At 41.2% G+C, this 16,812-nt stretch overlaps 1 protein-coding gene across 4 annotated transcripts in view; it reads right to left on the bottom strand.

Annotated features, from left to right (window-relative positions):
• The window catches only part of atrn (attractin), a 130,910-nt gene that overhangs the window by 108,078 nt on the left and 6,020 nt on the right, over positions 1-16,812 (bottom strand). For all 4 annotated transcript variants that reach the window (XM_005453367.4, XM_005453369.4, XM_005453372.4 and 1 more), the window contains exons 2-6: positions 11,610-11,693; positions 7,652-7,765; positions 7,430-7,558; positions 4,409-4,605; positions 936-1,104 (exon numbers count right to left, since the gene is read on the bottom strand). In XM_005453367.4, coding sequence (XP_005453424.1) covers positions 936-1,104; positions 4,409-4,605; positions 7,430-7,558; positions 7,652-7,765; positions 11,610-11,693 — 693 coding nt within the window. The remainder of the gene's footprint in view (positions 1-935; positions 1,105-4,408; positions 4,606-7,429; positions 7,559-7,651; positions 7,766-11,609; positions 11,694-16,812) is intronic.

Below are 16,812 nucleotides of genomic sequence, written 5' to 3'. Positions count from 1 at the left end.
GGAAGGAAAAACTCCCTTTTAACAGGAAGAACCCTGCAGCAGAACCAGGCTCAGGGAGGGGCGGCCATGGGAGATGGGGCAAAAACATAAGGCTTCAAGTCTTCACATGTTAATGTGCTTTGATTTAATAAATCTCCAAAATTCAACAGTATTTGAGGAATGTGTGCATGTTTAGGCAACCTGGTAGTTCAGTGTTTTAGGACCTCTGCTTTGGAAACTAAAGGGTCATAATAAATAAATAATTAAAATAAGATTGCAGCACCTTTGAAAGATACCAGTGTATAACAAATATCTGAATCGCAAAGGCCTGATAGCAGGCCGGCAGTCAAAGTGGATCTTATGTTCAGGTATAACAGTAAGAAAGCATTGTTACACTGGGTACAAGGTAACCGGTTACACTTAGGGAGATTATATATGTGTTCTAATTAAATAGGTTGTGCAAGGTGGACAAAATGATCATTTACAGTGTCACATGATCTAAGTTTAAGAAAAAAAGAAAAAAAAACCACACCTTGGCTTACAGGCAATCTAATAAACCAAAACTTGAGCCGAGGGCATGTGTGTGATTGTCCTGGGTGGAGTTAAGGGTGATAACTTTGAGCCAGTGCTGTAATTTTTATGGTTTTAATAACATGCCGTCTGTGTCCAAGACACACTGTCTGTACGGAGCTGTGTTCTTCTTCATGTCGATTTTCAGGAGGCAGGAAGTCCTGTGGCTTCTTCCTGACAGCCAAGTACAGCTTTAGCCCTCAGTACACTGGGCATAAGTTTTAAATACTCAAATATTCTCCAAAAAAGACGCTGTGTTTGAAAAGAACAAACCCTGCAGTCGCATAGCAACAAGGAGAACCAGTGTCTCGCAGCTCTTTTGGACGAGAGCTGCAGCCAATGCCTAAAAATCAAAGTGAAGATGTTCGCCGGGGGAGTCAACTTACGCTTTGACCATGTGATAGTCGGAGGCGTTAAAGACGTAGCCTCCGATGACCCACATGACGCCCTGCTCAACTACAGCCTTGTGGGAAGCCCTGGCCAGCCCGGCCTCAGTGTACTCCTCTCGGCTCCAAAAAGAGGAATTGGCAGGAACCGAGACGGAGCAGTCAGGACCTGAGAGGGGAGGGAAAAACCACAGAGTTAAGGCTCCACAGGAAACTCGGCGATGTAGGAGGCTTGGTTAACTCAGTTCATTCCTTTAATTTCTACTTTTACAGGGACATAAAAAAGATGACTGTACTAAAATAAAATCAGCATAAAGCAAGAAGCAGAAAACAAATTTGTTTGCTTGTTTGTAAAAAGTCTTCACATTAAGAGGATAAAACTTCCAAGGATTTTATTCCTTTAGAGCCAAGGGAAAAAAAATTGGGGACATGCAGAAGAATATATTTTTCCCACATGTACTCGCATTTAGTTATTTATTTGAGAGTAACAGTGTGACTGTGCTATAAAAGAGTTGGCCTTACGTGCCAATTTTTTGCCAAAACTTCTGCTTCAATCTACCTGATTGTCAAAGAGATTTCAAGGAAGAGGCTAAAGCAGGCGTGCTGCCATAAACTTGATCATAAAGTTTTTGGAGTTCAGGGGAATCAGCAATACGGAGAAACACTGACGTGATGCAGACGCTTTAGCTAATGGTGGAGGCTATTCTTTGAGGAAACCATAACTATTAAAGCTTCATTGTTTTCACTAAAATAAATCTTTAAAAAGACAGATGGCTGTGGCCAGAGCGGCCTTCCTCTGTTTATGGACGAGAACAATATCACCAGCATAAACCGGAATCGCTCCTGAATGAAGGGAAAAGTTTTCTGGCAAACAAAGACCAGGACAGGAATACAAAGATTGGCCTTTTCCTGTCAATCCTGCAGGCAGCGGTCGGGTCCGAGGGCTCTTTGATGACCCTTTTCATCTACAGTCTGTCCATCCTACCCGATGAGATGAATCCTCATCGGAATAAAACATTTACCAACCATTTAGCGCACATCACTGTACCGCACAGCAGAAACCGGATGTTCACAGCTAGACTGGTCATTTAAAAACAATACACATGCAATCGTGTGCCAGGAAAGGAAGTTCTCTGCTTCACTCCGACAATCAAGGTCACTTTACCTGTTCTGCTTTTTGTTCAGCAGCTAAATGAATTCTCAGTAGCTAATATTCTCAAACCTCTTCCTGCAGTGCTTAAATAACAACATTACTTTCACACCACGGTGGCATTTCCATAAATAAAAACAAACACGGTGTTACCACCTTTAAAAACATGTTACTTTTGAAGTGTATGGGTCTGTGAAAGAGAGATTAAAGACCGGGGTGGCTTGACTAAACAAGCATCTGTCTCTGCTTTTTGCACTGCCTGGTGTAGAAAATGAGTTCATTTGGAAGCTGGCAGCATAAAGTACACCAAGAGTGCTATTCCTCTGCTAAAACACCATGACAGGGTAATAAAGGCTAAAGAAAAACACCAGTCTGTTTCTCAACTCCCTCAGCTTTGGTAATTAGATTGTGAGCACACTGCGCTGCTGATATAAATGCGGTTAAATTAAGCCGTTGTCTCTGCTTGTGCAAAGCAGCGCAGTGGAGCTGTTTAAGAACTAACAGAGCGGTTAGAGCGGCCATATGGTCCGGCTCAAAAAGCATACAGCGGTGTCGGGTCATGACCAAATAAAATAAGTGAATAGTCATGACTCGACCAGAACTATGAGGAAGCTGATCGTGCTAAAAGTTCACTTCAAGTCCATCGGGTGACGGCAGATGGATGCCGTGGGGGCTGCAGAAACCTCAATAACAGCGCGGGAGGCTTAAAGCTTAAAGAGGAACCGGTTTGAATCACCAGATAAACAGGCAAAATCTGGACGGATGAAAGAAAACACTCTCTTTGCTAAACCTCCAACTGCTCTGCTGGAGCTGCTCAGTGCTCGACTGCACTGAGGTTTCCTCTAATTTACACTGAGTTTGCTTTTAGAAATCAACACAAAGTCCTGATATGGTAAAAAAAAAATAAAAGGTTAGAAAAATACATAAATCAGAATTAACTGGAACGAGCCATCAGTACCTTAAAGGTCTCAACATATAAGCCAAAGATGTTTTTTTCATTACCTATAACAGACTAAACAACTGTCATGCAGACCAGCGAAACTCTCCTTTCTCACAGTGTGAAGTTTAGCTCAGTATTTAACTAAGTATTTAACCAAGAAGTTTAATTATTTTGGTGTAGTATGAACAGCCATGGGGGAAGTCTTTATCCGTCCTTCTCAATATCAGCCCACTGAAGGAACAATGGGCTGGGAGGTCAGTTCCTTCATCATGATTATGCAAATTCTCATGACCACTGATCAATGGCCATGAGTACCATTCACAGAGAGTTGGGGAATGGCTGCAATCACAGCATAGTAAGATGGCGAAAGATGTACCCTTAGGCCCCCTCCTTGATTCAGAGATGGTCTGTCCTGAGATTTGAGTTCACCCAGGTGTCATCCACATACCTGAACCAATGTCAAAGCTGGGAAGGTGCCTAAAGAAAGCTCCAGCCAATCCAGGAGAGAAGGTCAACTGCTGACTAAGTGAAAACCTGTAGTGATCCCGTATGTGTCAGGAGTATCGGAACAGTTTCTAAACACCGGGTCTCTGTGGCTTTTAAACCCCAAAATACGCTGCGCCAAAAACTGGTCCACCCCAAGGATCGGGTCCCCCAACACAAACAGAGTAACATAGTGTACGCTGTTAAGTGCCAGGAGGACTGCCAGGACTTATACATCGGGGAAACCAAACAACCTCTGGCGAAGCGGATGGCACAACACAGAAGCGCTACCTCGTCAGGCCAGGACTCTGCAGTCTAGTTACACCTACAGGCCAGTGGACACTCTTTCAATGATGAGGATGTACACATCCTGGACAAGGAGGAACGCTGGTTTGAGCGCGGAGTCAAGGAGGCCTTTTACGTGAAAAGGGAAAGACCATCTCTGAATCGAGGAGGGGGCCTAAGGGTACATCTGTCAACATCTTACTATGCTGTGATTGCAGCCATTCCCCAACTCTCTGTGAATGGTACTCATGGCCATTGATCAGTGGTCATGAGAATTTGCATAATCATGATGAAGGAACTGACCTCCCAGCCCATTGTTCCTTCAGTGGGCTGGTTTCAGTCATTGTGCAAATGTCCTGTTTATAAGATTGGGGAAACCTGCAGTCAGCTGAGACTGAAACGTTTCTCCCACTGAAAACGCTTCGTCCAGATGAACAGATTCAACCTTTGTGCATTGTTGATTGCCAGTCAAAGGCTTATTTTAGTCCCTGAGGACGATTTGGCTTGTATGAGAATGCTGAAGCCAACTTGCTGTGGATATTAACACCAGCAAAGCATATGTGAAAATGAAGTCGCACATCTGCTAAAGTGTTCCCGCCGAGCTGCCAGCCCTACCTTGCCACCCAGTCTTACAGACGCAGGTCTTGTCCTTGCAACTGCCTCTTTCAGGTTCCCCGCAGTCAGCCAGGCAGTACGGGATGTCACAGGCTTCCCCCTTCCAGTAGGTTTCGCACTTGCAGTACACAGAAGAAGTGGAGTTCCCCACCTGACACTCTCCATGGCCAGAGCAGTTGTTGGGACAGGTGTTCACTCTTCGAAGGAAGAAAGAGAAGGAAACAGTCAGAGAGAGAAACTGGAATTTCGATCTAAAAACCCTGAATAAAACAACAGGAAAACCTTTCAGCAACTGCATTACTTCTGATTCTGTGGCCTCGGCTGTCTCCGGGCTTAAAGCTAAAATATGCAACACCCCCCAAAGGAAAGCAGAATGTATTGCTATTGGCATCGTCCTTCCCTCATCAGGTGGCCAAGCACCTGTCTCAACACTTGTCAGTCATCTCAGAGGGATATCTACACTCAAACAGCACTGAGCTAGAAGCTGAGGTAAAGAAAGTTGCCCCAGGCACTGCAGAGCAGATGGCAAATACACTCAGTCTGCAGTAGAACTGTAACACCGGTGCTCTCAATGTCAAACAGGCTCCTTATATTATAACAGCTCAATGACAGTTTGAGCCAACTCTTCAGTCACATCAAAATATGAATTAGTTAGGAATCAGCACTCACTCCATCCACTAAAAGCAAGCAAATATCTCATACTGTGGCAGCTGGCTGCTCAGGAATAGATGCAAATGCCTGTCCGGTGGTGCAGAGGTATATAGCTATAACTGGATATTAGTATGCATGCTGCAGGCCAGTGTATTAACAAATAATGAATGAGAATATAGTTTTAATAAGATAAAAATCTGTCTTCATTTGAAGCATTACAGGTGTACACCGAAGCCTAGTGATACCACATTGTGTTGTGTGGCCAGCAGAGGCTTAAACAGATTAAATGCATCTGTACAACACAGCTGCAGATCAGTGAAATAAGCACCATGCTCGTGCACAAACACCATATCACAAAATGAGACACTACTTAAAACATTGCTCTACTAACTGCAGAAAAATTTTAAAAAATAAATAAAAAGCACTAAGACAAACAAGTATTACCAGTCAAAGCTGGACACAGAGGCATTAGTTTCTTTCCTCCTGCAAACACACTTGTTGAGAGCGACGACACAAAAGGCGCTCGTGATTCTTTCATGTTCCTGCGGTGCCTGATGGTTTGATGTTTCGGCTCCTCCATCTCTCCCAGACACCAAGGACTGCAGGTGGGGGGGTTGGAAGGGGGGCACTTTGCTTTCATCCAACTGTCCTCAGCACAACATCAGTCCCATTGCTATGGCAACTGTAGCAGGGGTCTACTGTGCCATTTACAATTGTTTACAATGTTTAAAACAGTTTTGTTTTTGTTTTTTTGCTCTTATAAATTTGAATACATTTTTTTAGGTGCGTCTCCATTAAATTTTGGCCTCTGATTCAGGGTTTATTACAGGTCTGCTGGTATGTCAGCCCAGTGCACTGTTTCAAAATGATTTCTATTTTAGAAGGTTGGAAGCTCACTCAAAACAGAATTATTTCAGGTTATAATATTCAATCATGCAATGTAGCACAGTTACAATAAGTAATACAGCAACTCAACACTGGACCTGCACAAAGCGTCGATACCAGACTGCAGTGCAAAGAGCAGCGTCATTACACTACACCAAATGGAGCCATTAAAAGCATGTTAAAGAGGAGTGAAATGAACTGCTGGCATAGGCCCAAAGTACCGACAGAGGCAAAGAGCGGCCTTTAAAGTTCACTCCTTTTACTTATGTATAATAATATTTGCAGTACTTTCAGCTGAAATTAGTGCAACCAAACACAGAGTTAGAGCATAAGATAAAAGATATAAAAGTCAGCCAGGGTGCTGCATCAGCATTGATGTCCCCGGCAGATATGCTGAACACAGAGGTGAGCTGAGAGGAAAACAGTTCAGTTTACAAGCCAATCCAAGCTCCAACCCTCACCCACAGCCATGAGACAGCTAAAGAAGAAGTAAACATGCAAGAGATCCCGCATCTGACTCTGCTTAGACAAGCAGAGGAAACTAGGTGGATTAAAAAAGGGCATTCAAGCTTTTTAATTACTGGTCTCCATTAATTTTATTTATTTTTTTGTGACAAATTTATTATCAATTCCACAAACGACAGAAATACTGCAAGACCACATATATGGAGACAGTCTAATAAAAGGCTAAAATGCCAATAACAAATCTTAAGCTGAAATAAAATCAATGGTTGCATTACATGATGAGATGTTCAGTGGCTAATAACACGCGTGTTAGTATGGCCACTCTACCCGTCCAGTCCCTGAAAAGCAGGGAGGATCCAAATAGTTGGTTACACAAACAAAAAGACAGAAAAAGTGCCACAGTGTGTCTGAACAATTACAGGAGTATTGATGCTGCAACCACATACTGCAGCAAATGGACGGCAGTAACCCGACATGATCCTCCGCTAAAATGTTCTCCACTAATCGTGCCAGCACACCGGCTGAATCATGTAGCAAGTGAGAGGTTTGTATGCGTCATCGTGTCCCAAGGAAGGGTGTGAAGTGGGTCCTTCACCTAAATTAATCTCAGCCAGTGAAACAGAAATGATTTGCACAGAGGCTCTCCTGTCAGGGCTCAGTATCCAGGCATTTGTCATTTAGTAGATACTTTCTATCCAATGACTGACAGCACGAACGCATTTGCAGACCCCGAGAGTTGCAAACCCTGAGGCATGACAGGACTGCACAGTCAGCTCAGAGGATTATGAACAAGTCGATATGCAGGAGCTGCCACTCCAGCTAAAATATCAAAAATGAAGAAGAAGAAAGAAATGACAGACGAAGCCAACAACACATCCAGTTTCTGTATTTGTTTTGTGGTCCAGCCAGTCAGCGGAGAAACCTCAACCTCCCTGAAGCGAAAAGCCGAATCCTTGTTTGTTTAAAAATAAATAAGAAAATGTGGGATGTGGTACTTTGTTTTTTCAGTGATTCTCTCACCGGTAGGAAATGTTGAAGCCAGTCAGGTTGTAGGCAGCATCGCTGAAGAAGTGCAACAGGGCGTAGCCAGATTGAGACACCACCTCCGGGACGGTCTCGTTCCCATATCGCTCAGGAACAATCAGACCGCTGCAATAATAACCCAAAAGAAGAGTTTAAGGTGTTTTTATTACCATTTATACTCAAGTGTACTCCAAACCTGTCACATATTTGAAGCTTTACCTGAAAGCCGCCAGGAGAGGCGCATAGATGGAGTCGCCATCGTACACGTAGAGGTGGTCCCAGCTGCATTCAGTAGCAAAGTGGTTGAACCGTAATCGCAGAATGGTGTTGGGCCTGTAAAACACAGACGAGTTCTCAGACCTCACAGCTTTATACATGTCAAACCTTATGCCGAGCACTCGAAGACAGACCAGACTGAAAAAAATAACCCGTCTTTTTCAGATACCCGTTTCTTTGAGCAGAGGTCGGGAACTGCTCGCAAGATTTTTAGGTTAGCAGATCCAAACTTGTCTGAGCGCAAACCTCCGCCAAGGAAGCTCACTCTCTGGGCAGAATTTTTTAATTTTTATATATTCATTTGGTTTTCTTTGTTCTTTTAAAATATACTTTAAGAAGTTTGCAGTGCAGTAAAACTCAAACAAGTACAGCATGACAGATGCTTACTTTGATTACACAAAGATTATGTAGGTGGAGGAGGTAATGGATACGAGGTATTGATCTGTAGATAACTGGGCATGAATTATTTCAGCCCATTATATAATATTATTCCACAGTATAGTTCTAACTAACGAGGCAGCTCATTCTCTTTGTCTTAAAAATACTTTCTTTAAAGACAGAACCCATTTTGAGGTGATATTTGGATCCAAACTATAATGTTATATTTATAATCCCCATATATCAGTATCACTTCCTAAATCTTGCCAATATAAACAAAGGCAGCAGCATTTAAGCAGTTTTGAAGATAAGAAGTTTGACCTGATTTGACCTTGTAGAAGACGTCAGAGGTCCAAAGTAACAGGATATTTAATTCCCATATATCGGCCCCTATATGCCTATATGGTGTCAATACAAAACATGGTTTTAAAGAGCTCTACATTCCATTATTTTCACTTTGACCTTGAAGAAGTCGAGAAGAGGTCAAACATGACACACACACACACACACACTCACACACACACACACTCACACACACACACACACACACACACGTGTCGGGTATTCATATCTTGTGGGGACATCTAATTGACATAATCCTTTCCCTAGCCACTAACCCTAACCACAGCCCAATTGTAACCCTGACACTAAAACCACATTTTGAGTCTCAAAAATGCCTTCAGACTTGTGGGGACCTGGATTTTGGTCAATTTTTGACCAATAAATTAATAATTTGACCTTGGTGGATGTCAGCCGTATTTGAATAGATTGGTAACATGAGCTCACTCTACACGCCTACAAAGTTTTCTCGGAATTCATCCAAAACTCTACGCTATCGTGTTTACAGACAGACAGAATGGCACGCATACAAACGCTGGCGCTAACGAGGCCTGTGGCGTGTCCAGTTAAAGAGCTTTCTATCTGCGTTATGTTTACGGAAGCATGCAGCATTTCTGTTCTCAGTGCTGTGATCCCATTGCAAGATAACTATGGGTTTGTGTTGAGGCTAGCCTCTAAAAATCACAGCATCAACACACCAAATGTAAAATCGCTAAAGATAAAAAACAGGGTAACAGCAGCATTATAATCTTAAATGCATCAAAAACCCGGAATGGACTACTTAACGAGAACAAGCTGAAGGTTTTGGCACGCCTCTCACAGTGTCCTGAATTACAAGTCATTAAAAAAAAAAAAAACAAAAACAAAAAAAAACCCAACAACAAATGAGTTTCCAGACAACAAAAGAGAAGTGCGTTCAAGGCCACCAGACAAAAATTAACTAAACAAGAATCGTGTGACTCTTCTGGCTACAGAAAGTCTCTGCAAGCTCAGATACTTGGAAAAGTGGCTCTAAGTACTAAAGAAGTAGCGCTTTGGGAACTTTGCACACTGTTATTCAAAACTGTAAAAGACAGAAATAAAGAATCAATCTTGCTTACAATTAACGAAATGCGCCGTCTTTAATTTTAAGCCCTCTGGAAATCATGTTCTGTCTCTGGTTTTCACACTAAGAGAACATTTGACCAGCAGTGCCCCAACGTTTCCAGTCCATTGCACTTAATTGTGTTTGGAAACAAACAGTTTCTCCGGGAAACATGTAATTTTTTATTAGATGGGACCTACAGTAGGGTTTTTGCTTTGTTTTGTTTTTTACATAGTTTTAATATGTGCAATAAAAACAATATATCCTTGTTGATTGGGTCACATTTAGCTTTGCACTCTTCAAACAGCTGAACTTGTGGACTGCAAAATGCTACACCCACATTGACTCCAAAATTGAATGATACTTTCAGGACAATAAAAGGTGGATAATTAACTGGGTGATATGGTAGAAACAGTTACCACCTACAGCAGCATTTTTACTGGCCAACCACCAACTACGCCTTTATATTTGAATCACATCGCAGTGTTCTGCACAAATCGGCCATGTTTTCCGTATCAAGTGTAAAAACCATCCTAGTTATTCAGTCTGCCAGCAAAACACGATTACATCAAGCGAATGATATGGTAGACAAGTTTTGCTGTTGCACAATGTGTGCTACAGAGACAGTGAATAAACCAAGTATATGCGGTCGGGTGTTTTTATGCACGGGCAGTGTTCAGCAAAACAGGAAAAAACAAGCTGTCTTAATCTGTTTTCGATTGAAGACATTCATGAGATTCTTTAAAAAAAAAAAAACCTCTGCTCTAAATTTGGGAAAACATCACTAAATGAAATCATTCAAAAGAGGAGGGAAGAACACAAAGACCCATTCAGTGCATCTACGATGAGAAACTAAGACATACAGGATGTGTTATGAATAGTCACATTTTTCTCTTTATAATTATATTTATTAGAGTGAAGCGATGGCTCCTCCTTAATCCCCTAGCAGACAAACTGGGGAATGGCAGCAGCCCCTGGGGTTCGAGTACAGAGGACTTGTGACTGGTAAATTGTTAATCTAATGTAAGCCCTTATTTTAGTAGGAAGCACTGGGACCCCTTTGAGCAAGGCATTGAGCAAAGCCACATTTTAGTAGTTATTTCATTGGCTTTCAGGAGATAAAGTCACTTCAAGCCACTAGAAATGGATTCGATATACTTAGCTGCAGAGGGAGCTTTTGAAAGTTCAAAGTGAGAGCATATCTGAAGCTCATAAAACCTCTTCAAGAATATTCTTGTCAGTGTGACGTATATAGCGCATATGTCACTACATTAACCTCTTGTTGAAGATGGGCTGAAGACTCAAGATGGCATATAAAATGAGCCATCAGTATGTAATGAACCACTGGACGGCAGGGTGACATGGTGATTAGAGAAGCCATCCGGGAAAACGAAGGTTAGAAGTTCAAAACCATGTAAGATGTGTGCGGCGAGCAGAAGCGCGATCTCCTGAGCCTTACGTGTTCGCTCTTAGTTAGCCCCGCCTTCCCCCGAACGAGCGTGCTGGCTATCTGCCTGGAATGTAAATGCAAGCGGCGGGTTTATAGTTTGGATAAGCTTGAAGCCAAAAAATAAATTAAAAAATCCAAAATCGTCGCTTTAAATCGATAGTCGGTGGCGTGGATATGCTGACTAAAACGATAGAGAAAGGAGGCGTATTGGATTTCTTACACTTGCTTTGCCATTCATTTTCATCCACATTACCAGAGCTGGAGCACAGCAGGAGTCTGCAATGTATACTGTGCACAAACCAATCATTATAAATACTGCCTGCAATATTGAGTTGCAGCCTCAGTTTTCACAATCCTAATCCCATCAGTCTCAACGTTTTCAGGGGTCCTTCCCACTGTTCCCACTGTTTTCCCCTAATGGCAAAAGCCGATGATCAATAGGATTGTGCCAGTTTTCCCAATGTTGTTTTTGTTTGTTTTTTTCAGTCCAGGATGATATAACGTATTCAAAGCTGTTCAACGTCAATTGAAAAAGTACTCCTATTGCTAGTGCTATTTAGGACATGGCACAAATGTGTCTTGTGCTAATTAATTCGGCGCCTCTGAAGAAGAACTTGCTTTCCCATGGCGTTGTCTTTCACTGTACTTACTGTCCCTCAATGAGCCAGGTGCACTTGGTCTTGTATTTGTAGTTTCCTGGGCCGTCAGTCAGATAACCAGAGGGCCCCGTTAGTCTGAAAGGAACAGGAAAAAGAGAGAGAGGTCCAAGGTTACTGGTGAACATGTAACTTTTAGTAGCTGACATTTAGCTGAAAGCACGGCTGCGCCCATGCACAGCCTCACGGAACTCCTAGAATAGCTGTATGTTTGTCCTGGAATTGAATTACTTAGGAAAATCTGCCGCTGAAAAACTTCGTGGAAAACTTCAATTGAAAAGAAAATTGCTTATCAAACAATTGCTTCAATTTCCGGCTTTTAAAATGTGAGGATTGATGTTTTTGTATTGTTATGAATCATAACTTTAGCATGTTTGGAATTTGCTGTGAACATTTTGCACTACATTACATTTTTCTGGTGGACTTTTAACATCACAGACTCAGGATGGGCCTGGTAATAGTTCACAGATAACCGCTTTATGTAGTGTTCTTTAGCGATTCCCACTACAGAACTGAGCAGTGCTGAAGATCACGCATTATCCAGCTTTGTCTCCAAAATCCAAATTCTTTGCAAGAGAAAACATTATTCTTTACATCTTTCTTTTTGAAGACTCAATCCCTCTAGCAGCTCTCCTTTATCTAGTTGCAAATAACCTTTCCGTTTTGTAGCATTATTACACAACTTTTGCTGCCTTGTTCTCAACTTGGGGTTCAAGTTTGTATGGGAAAAGTACCATATGTAGATGTACAATTTAAAAAGTGCAGTACAAATGTGTAAATAAGGCTTGCAACATCGATCCCATATGTCGGTCCGTTTCATGCATGCACGACACACTTACAGCAGCACAGGTAAATACTCGCTCACTCACACACTAACACATACTAATATATCACTGGCGTGGAAGGTCTTCACTGCAAGTGAAGATACAATGCTCTCCAAAGTAAACTGTTTGTGGATGAAGCTAAAAGAAAGAAGCTAAAAAAGGCTCTGTATCACTTTAACGAGCAATTAAAGCAGCCTCGGTATGAGCAACGGAAAGGAAAGGAAAATGATGCATGTAACTGATGCATTTTTTTTTTCTTATTTTTTAAGATATACGTCTTCAAATGCATTGCTAATTGAAACTTTGCAGTCATTAGAAATGACTACATGAAACAAGAGGTTAGAAAAGAGCCAGTAAGCAGAGAGTGTGCAGATAAACACTGACTTCTTCACGTTAGTTCAAGCAGCACCGTGGTTGAGCAAGCAACAAATAGGACAGCAAAGAGGCTGAGAATGATTAAAGCTCGCAGCAAATTATTGTCTGAGGCCAACACCATGACGGGCATGCACAAGCACTAATGGTACAGTATGGGATACGGCCTGTTATTGCCAATTCAATTGCAGCCTCATGACACAGCACCGGTCGGGAGGTGAATTACGCAAGGGACACTTAGATGCATACAGACATTGTATCATTACTGATGTAGGTCTCAAGGTGTGAGGAGTCTGCCAACACACCCAGTCGCTCTCTTGTTCCAAAACAGTCTCTCAGCAACATTTCACACTGACGTCTGCTGAGGAAGCTGCAGAGAACACACTGCTCCCGCGTGCAGTTAAAGAAGCGATGTAAAGATGTCTGCAGCACAAGTGGAACATTTTAAAAAACGCTTTTGGCAAAATTCATCAATCGATACAGCTGAGCAAGTTTGACATTTTGCTACAGGTCTGAACTTGTATCTTATAATATGAGTGATTTTTTTAATTTCATGTCTTTTTTTTTTTAATGGAAAATAGAAGTATTTATATCCTTTCACTTAAAAAAACAAAACAAACCAAAAAACAGGATGTTCTCCTTTCACAGCGTCACGTTTTTTGGTTTTTTTTTTACAATCATCTCTATATTGAGAGCTTTTGGGGAGATTCCGTATTGCACAACTCAGGTTTGTTTGTAGCTAGGCAACAAGAAGTGCTGCACGTCCTTGTTACTGAAGACTTAAGCCTGCTCCAATTACTGCTGAGGTGCAGGCCTATAGTCCCAGCTGTGTGAATTGGAGGCTCATGGTCCAAGGCTAAGGGTGTTGTTAAGGGCAGTTAACAGGCCAAATGCATGACACTATATGACAACAATGCTCTTTGTGCTGTCGCTGCAACTTGTGGATGAAAGTTTTTAACAGAAACAGCAACAGAACAGAGACCGGGTCTCTGTGGTTTGCAAACCTGTACACCATGTCTGTAATTACAGATCAGCGATAATAAAGCCAGGCCAACAGGGACTTTCAGCTTTCGCAGCTAGCAGACAAACATCACTCTCACAGGGGGAGAAGCTCTAGAAGGTCATGAACTCAACACACTGATGCATGTGCAGTTAACATACTGTACTGCTGCTACAACACAATTATCCAACTTACAAGGCAAACAATATCTTTAAAAAAACAACAACAGGAACCAACCAAAGGGAAACTCATCAATCTTACAGTCGAACAACATTAGAGGAAGTGAAGGGTGACACTTCAGTGACCGAGTGATAGGACTGGCTTTGTGTTATGCCTCTAAATGAGCAACCAACTTGAAACTAATTCTAACAGGAACTGAGGGTCAACACATATATTAGGATTAAGCTGCACAATTAATTGGATTTTAGGCCTGATCACCATTTTGGCTTCTAATAATTAAATGAGCATGATTGAGCATGCTTTTGCTGTTTTAAAACACAAAGCAAATCAAATGCACTCTAAATCGCTGCCCAGCCACATGCATGCATGGGCCAATCACAGCCGTTTCCACACTGCACAGCAAAGTTTCTGGACAAGTATACAACAAATGCAAATGTGTGGCACAATAGAAGGCAAAGAGCTTGCCCCTTGAAGCAGATCATTACTGTTGTTTGGAAATTTTAGTGCAAGATTTAGTGCAAGTTAACCAAGAAGAAATCATATTCAAAGAGAGCTGTGCGTCTGCACCTCAAAGCAACACAAGTAACATATCTGAAAGGCTGAAAAGACACTAAATAGGAGTCTAACTGATGCATGAACTTTGCTACGAGTTTTAGTCACATTCATCATGTAGGTTCAGTCGAGTGAAAAACCTTATATTATTATTATTATTTGTCTGCAAAATTTAGGATAATCCAAAAGTGCAAGCAGTGCTCCTCTGAGTCATTTTGTCTTACAAAGATTTATATAGATCTGAAGATGTGTTACATTTACATTTTGTCATAAACTTAATGAATAATCGTGACAAATATTCATAATCTCTGATTAATTAGGAAAACTTCTCTCTAAATAGGATCACCGGCTATTCAGCTAGCAACCAAATATGCTAACAAAGAGACAAAATTCTAAATTTAAATATTGTTTAAAAGAGCTTCAGAGTCAAATTATTTGGTGAATAAACTAATAAATACTGATTTGTTAGCTGTGATGTAACATTTTCATATATTTTGTATCCCATTAGATGCTTCTGTAAAAGCGACATACCAGGAATTAGGTTACACATTTACAGCTTATCAGCTGCGACCTCTGAGTTTGTATTATGTTGGGACATGGGAAGGGTAATTTTAGGACACCACTGTGTACCTAAAGCATACCTGGGAGCAAAACACTAAACTGAACTGGTAGTTGTTTCACTATAAATTCCTTGTTTTTGTTAAAGCTTATAATATACAAAAGGACCTGGTAAATTGCAATAAAAATATATATTTTCAAATGGTATTTTTATACTGTAAAGTGGTTTAAAAGTATAAAAACAGTATTGAGGTTCTTTTAGCCCTTGGCCACATTATAGCATCCAGTTATATTAGAAATAACAACACCTTATCTTTACTTTAAGACAAAATACACCCTGATTTTAAGATAAAGTCCCTTGGTGTCTGTGCTTTCTGCTAGTGGCAAAAATTGATATTAGATTAAATGCTTCATTTCACAGAGTCTATTCTAATACAAATGGTATTCGTGCAGCTGAGCCAAGTGGTCTGCAAAAGGCAAAGTGGTGCAGCTTGACAGCAAAGCAAACAACTGCTTATTCAAAGGCGACAACAGTCGTGTTTCAGTGGTACAGCCTGGAGAGGCATGCTCAGACAGAGTGTAAATGCTACAGAGGCAAAAAGGTTTTCCCTCCAGACTCTGTGGGGAGAGAAGAAAGCGGCCTGTATGAGATTTTAAATCGATTACAGAATATTAGAGGGGCGATGTCACATTTTCATTGGATTATGTCATTACACAAAGGTGGTCATGATTTAAAAATTTGATATGACTTTGAATGTCATCAGGAAGAAATTTACCGCGACATTTAAAGGAAACAAAAATCAGTAGCACAGCAGTGTGGCCATTAGTTAACTGGAGGAGAGGTGGCTTTTGTAAAGAGGGGCTAATCGACTAATATTTAAGCTACACAGGAGACTGAACTGTGAAACTAAAATGACCAACAGCTAACACTAAGATATACACATACATCAGCAGTGCATTAATGGAAGGGAGTCTTTTTAAAGTTGCTGTTTCTTTGAAACAAAATCCTAATAGATATAAATTTTAAGATTCATTCAGTCACTAATACATAAAAGGACACACTGGGCAGTTTAGATCATGGCAACGCATACAATTGAAGAGAAAAGCAATTGGAGAAAAAAAAAGGAAAAAAGGAAAAAGGTTTCATTTATTACAAAGCAGTTGCAAACATTTATTAAGAAAACTTCAAAGGGGCTCTTTAACACACAATCGACTATTAATCTGTCATTTCAGCAGTTCCATTACTGTCATTATTTGATGAGAAAGCTTAGCGTGAGAACGAGTGAAAAACCAAAGGACTACAGCAGGAGGTCAGGAAACTAAATCATAGCACAGTCACTAATATTGCTCTCATTTTACTTTCATTAGATACGTGTAGTAGAGTAAGACGTGAGGAATGTGGGGAAAGCAAGCAAGCATCCGAGCCTACGTAATATATTCCCCAACTACTCTGCTATCAGTTCACCCAAATTACATTAAAGCATTTCCAGCAGCCACTTTCAAGTTGAGAAATAAGCAAGAACTCCCAAACCCTGAGGGGGGGGTGGCACTATGAGAGCACTTAGGATTCAATATGCACTCTTTACAGAAAACTATTAAAAAATAAGCAGGCAATTCAGACACTTTGTTGATTGGTGTGGGTTCCACATTAATTGAAACCAAAACTGGTACTCAAGCCGGTGCCAGAACATGAACAGGCATCAGACTCTCA

This window comes from Oreochromis niloticus, linkage group LG19 (genome assembly GCF_001858045.2).
Source record: "Oreochromis niloticus isolate F11D_XX linkage group LG19, O_niloticus_UMD_NMBU, whole genome shotgun sequence".
Lineage (NCBI taxonomy): Eukaryota > Metazoa > Chordata > Actinopteri > Cichliformes > Cichlidae > Oreochromis > Oreochromis niloticus.
Note: the sequence above shows the minus strand (reverse complement) of the source record. Positions and strands in the feature narration are given on the sequence as shown.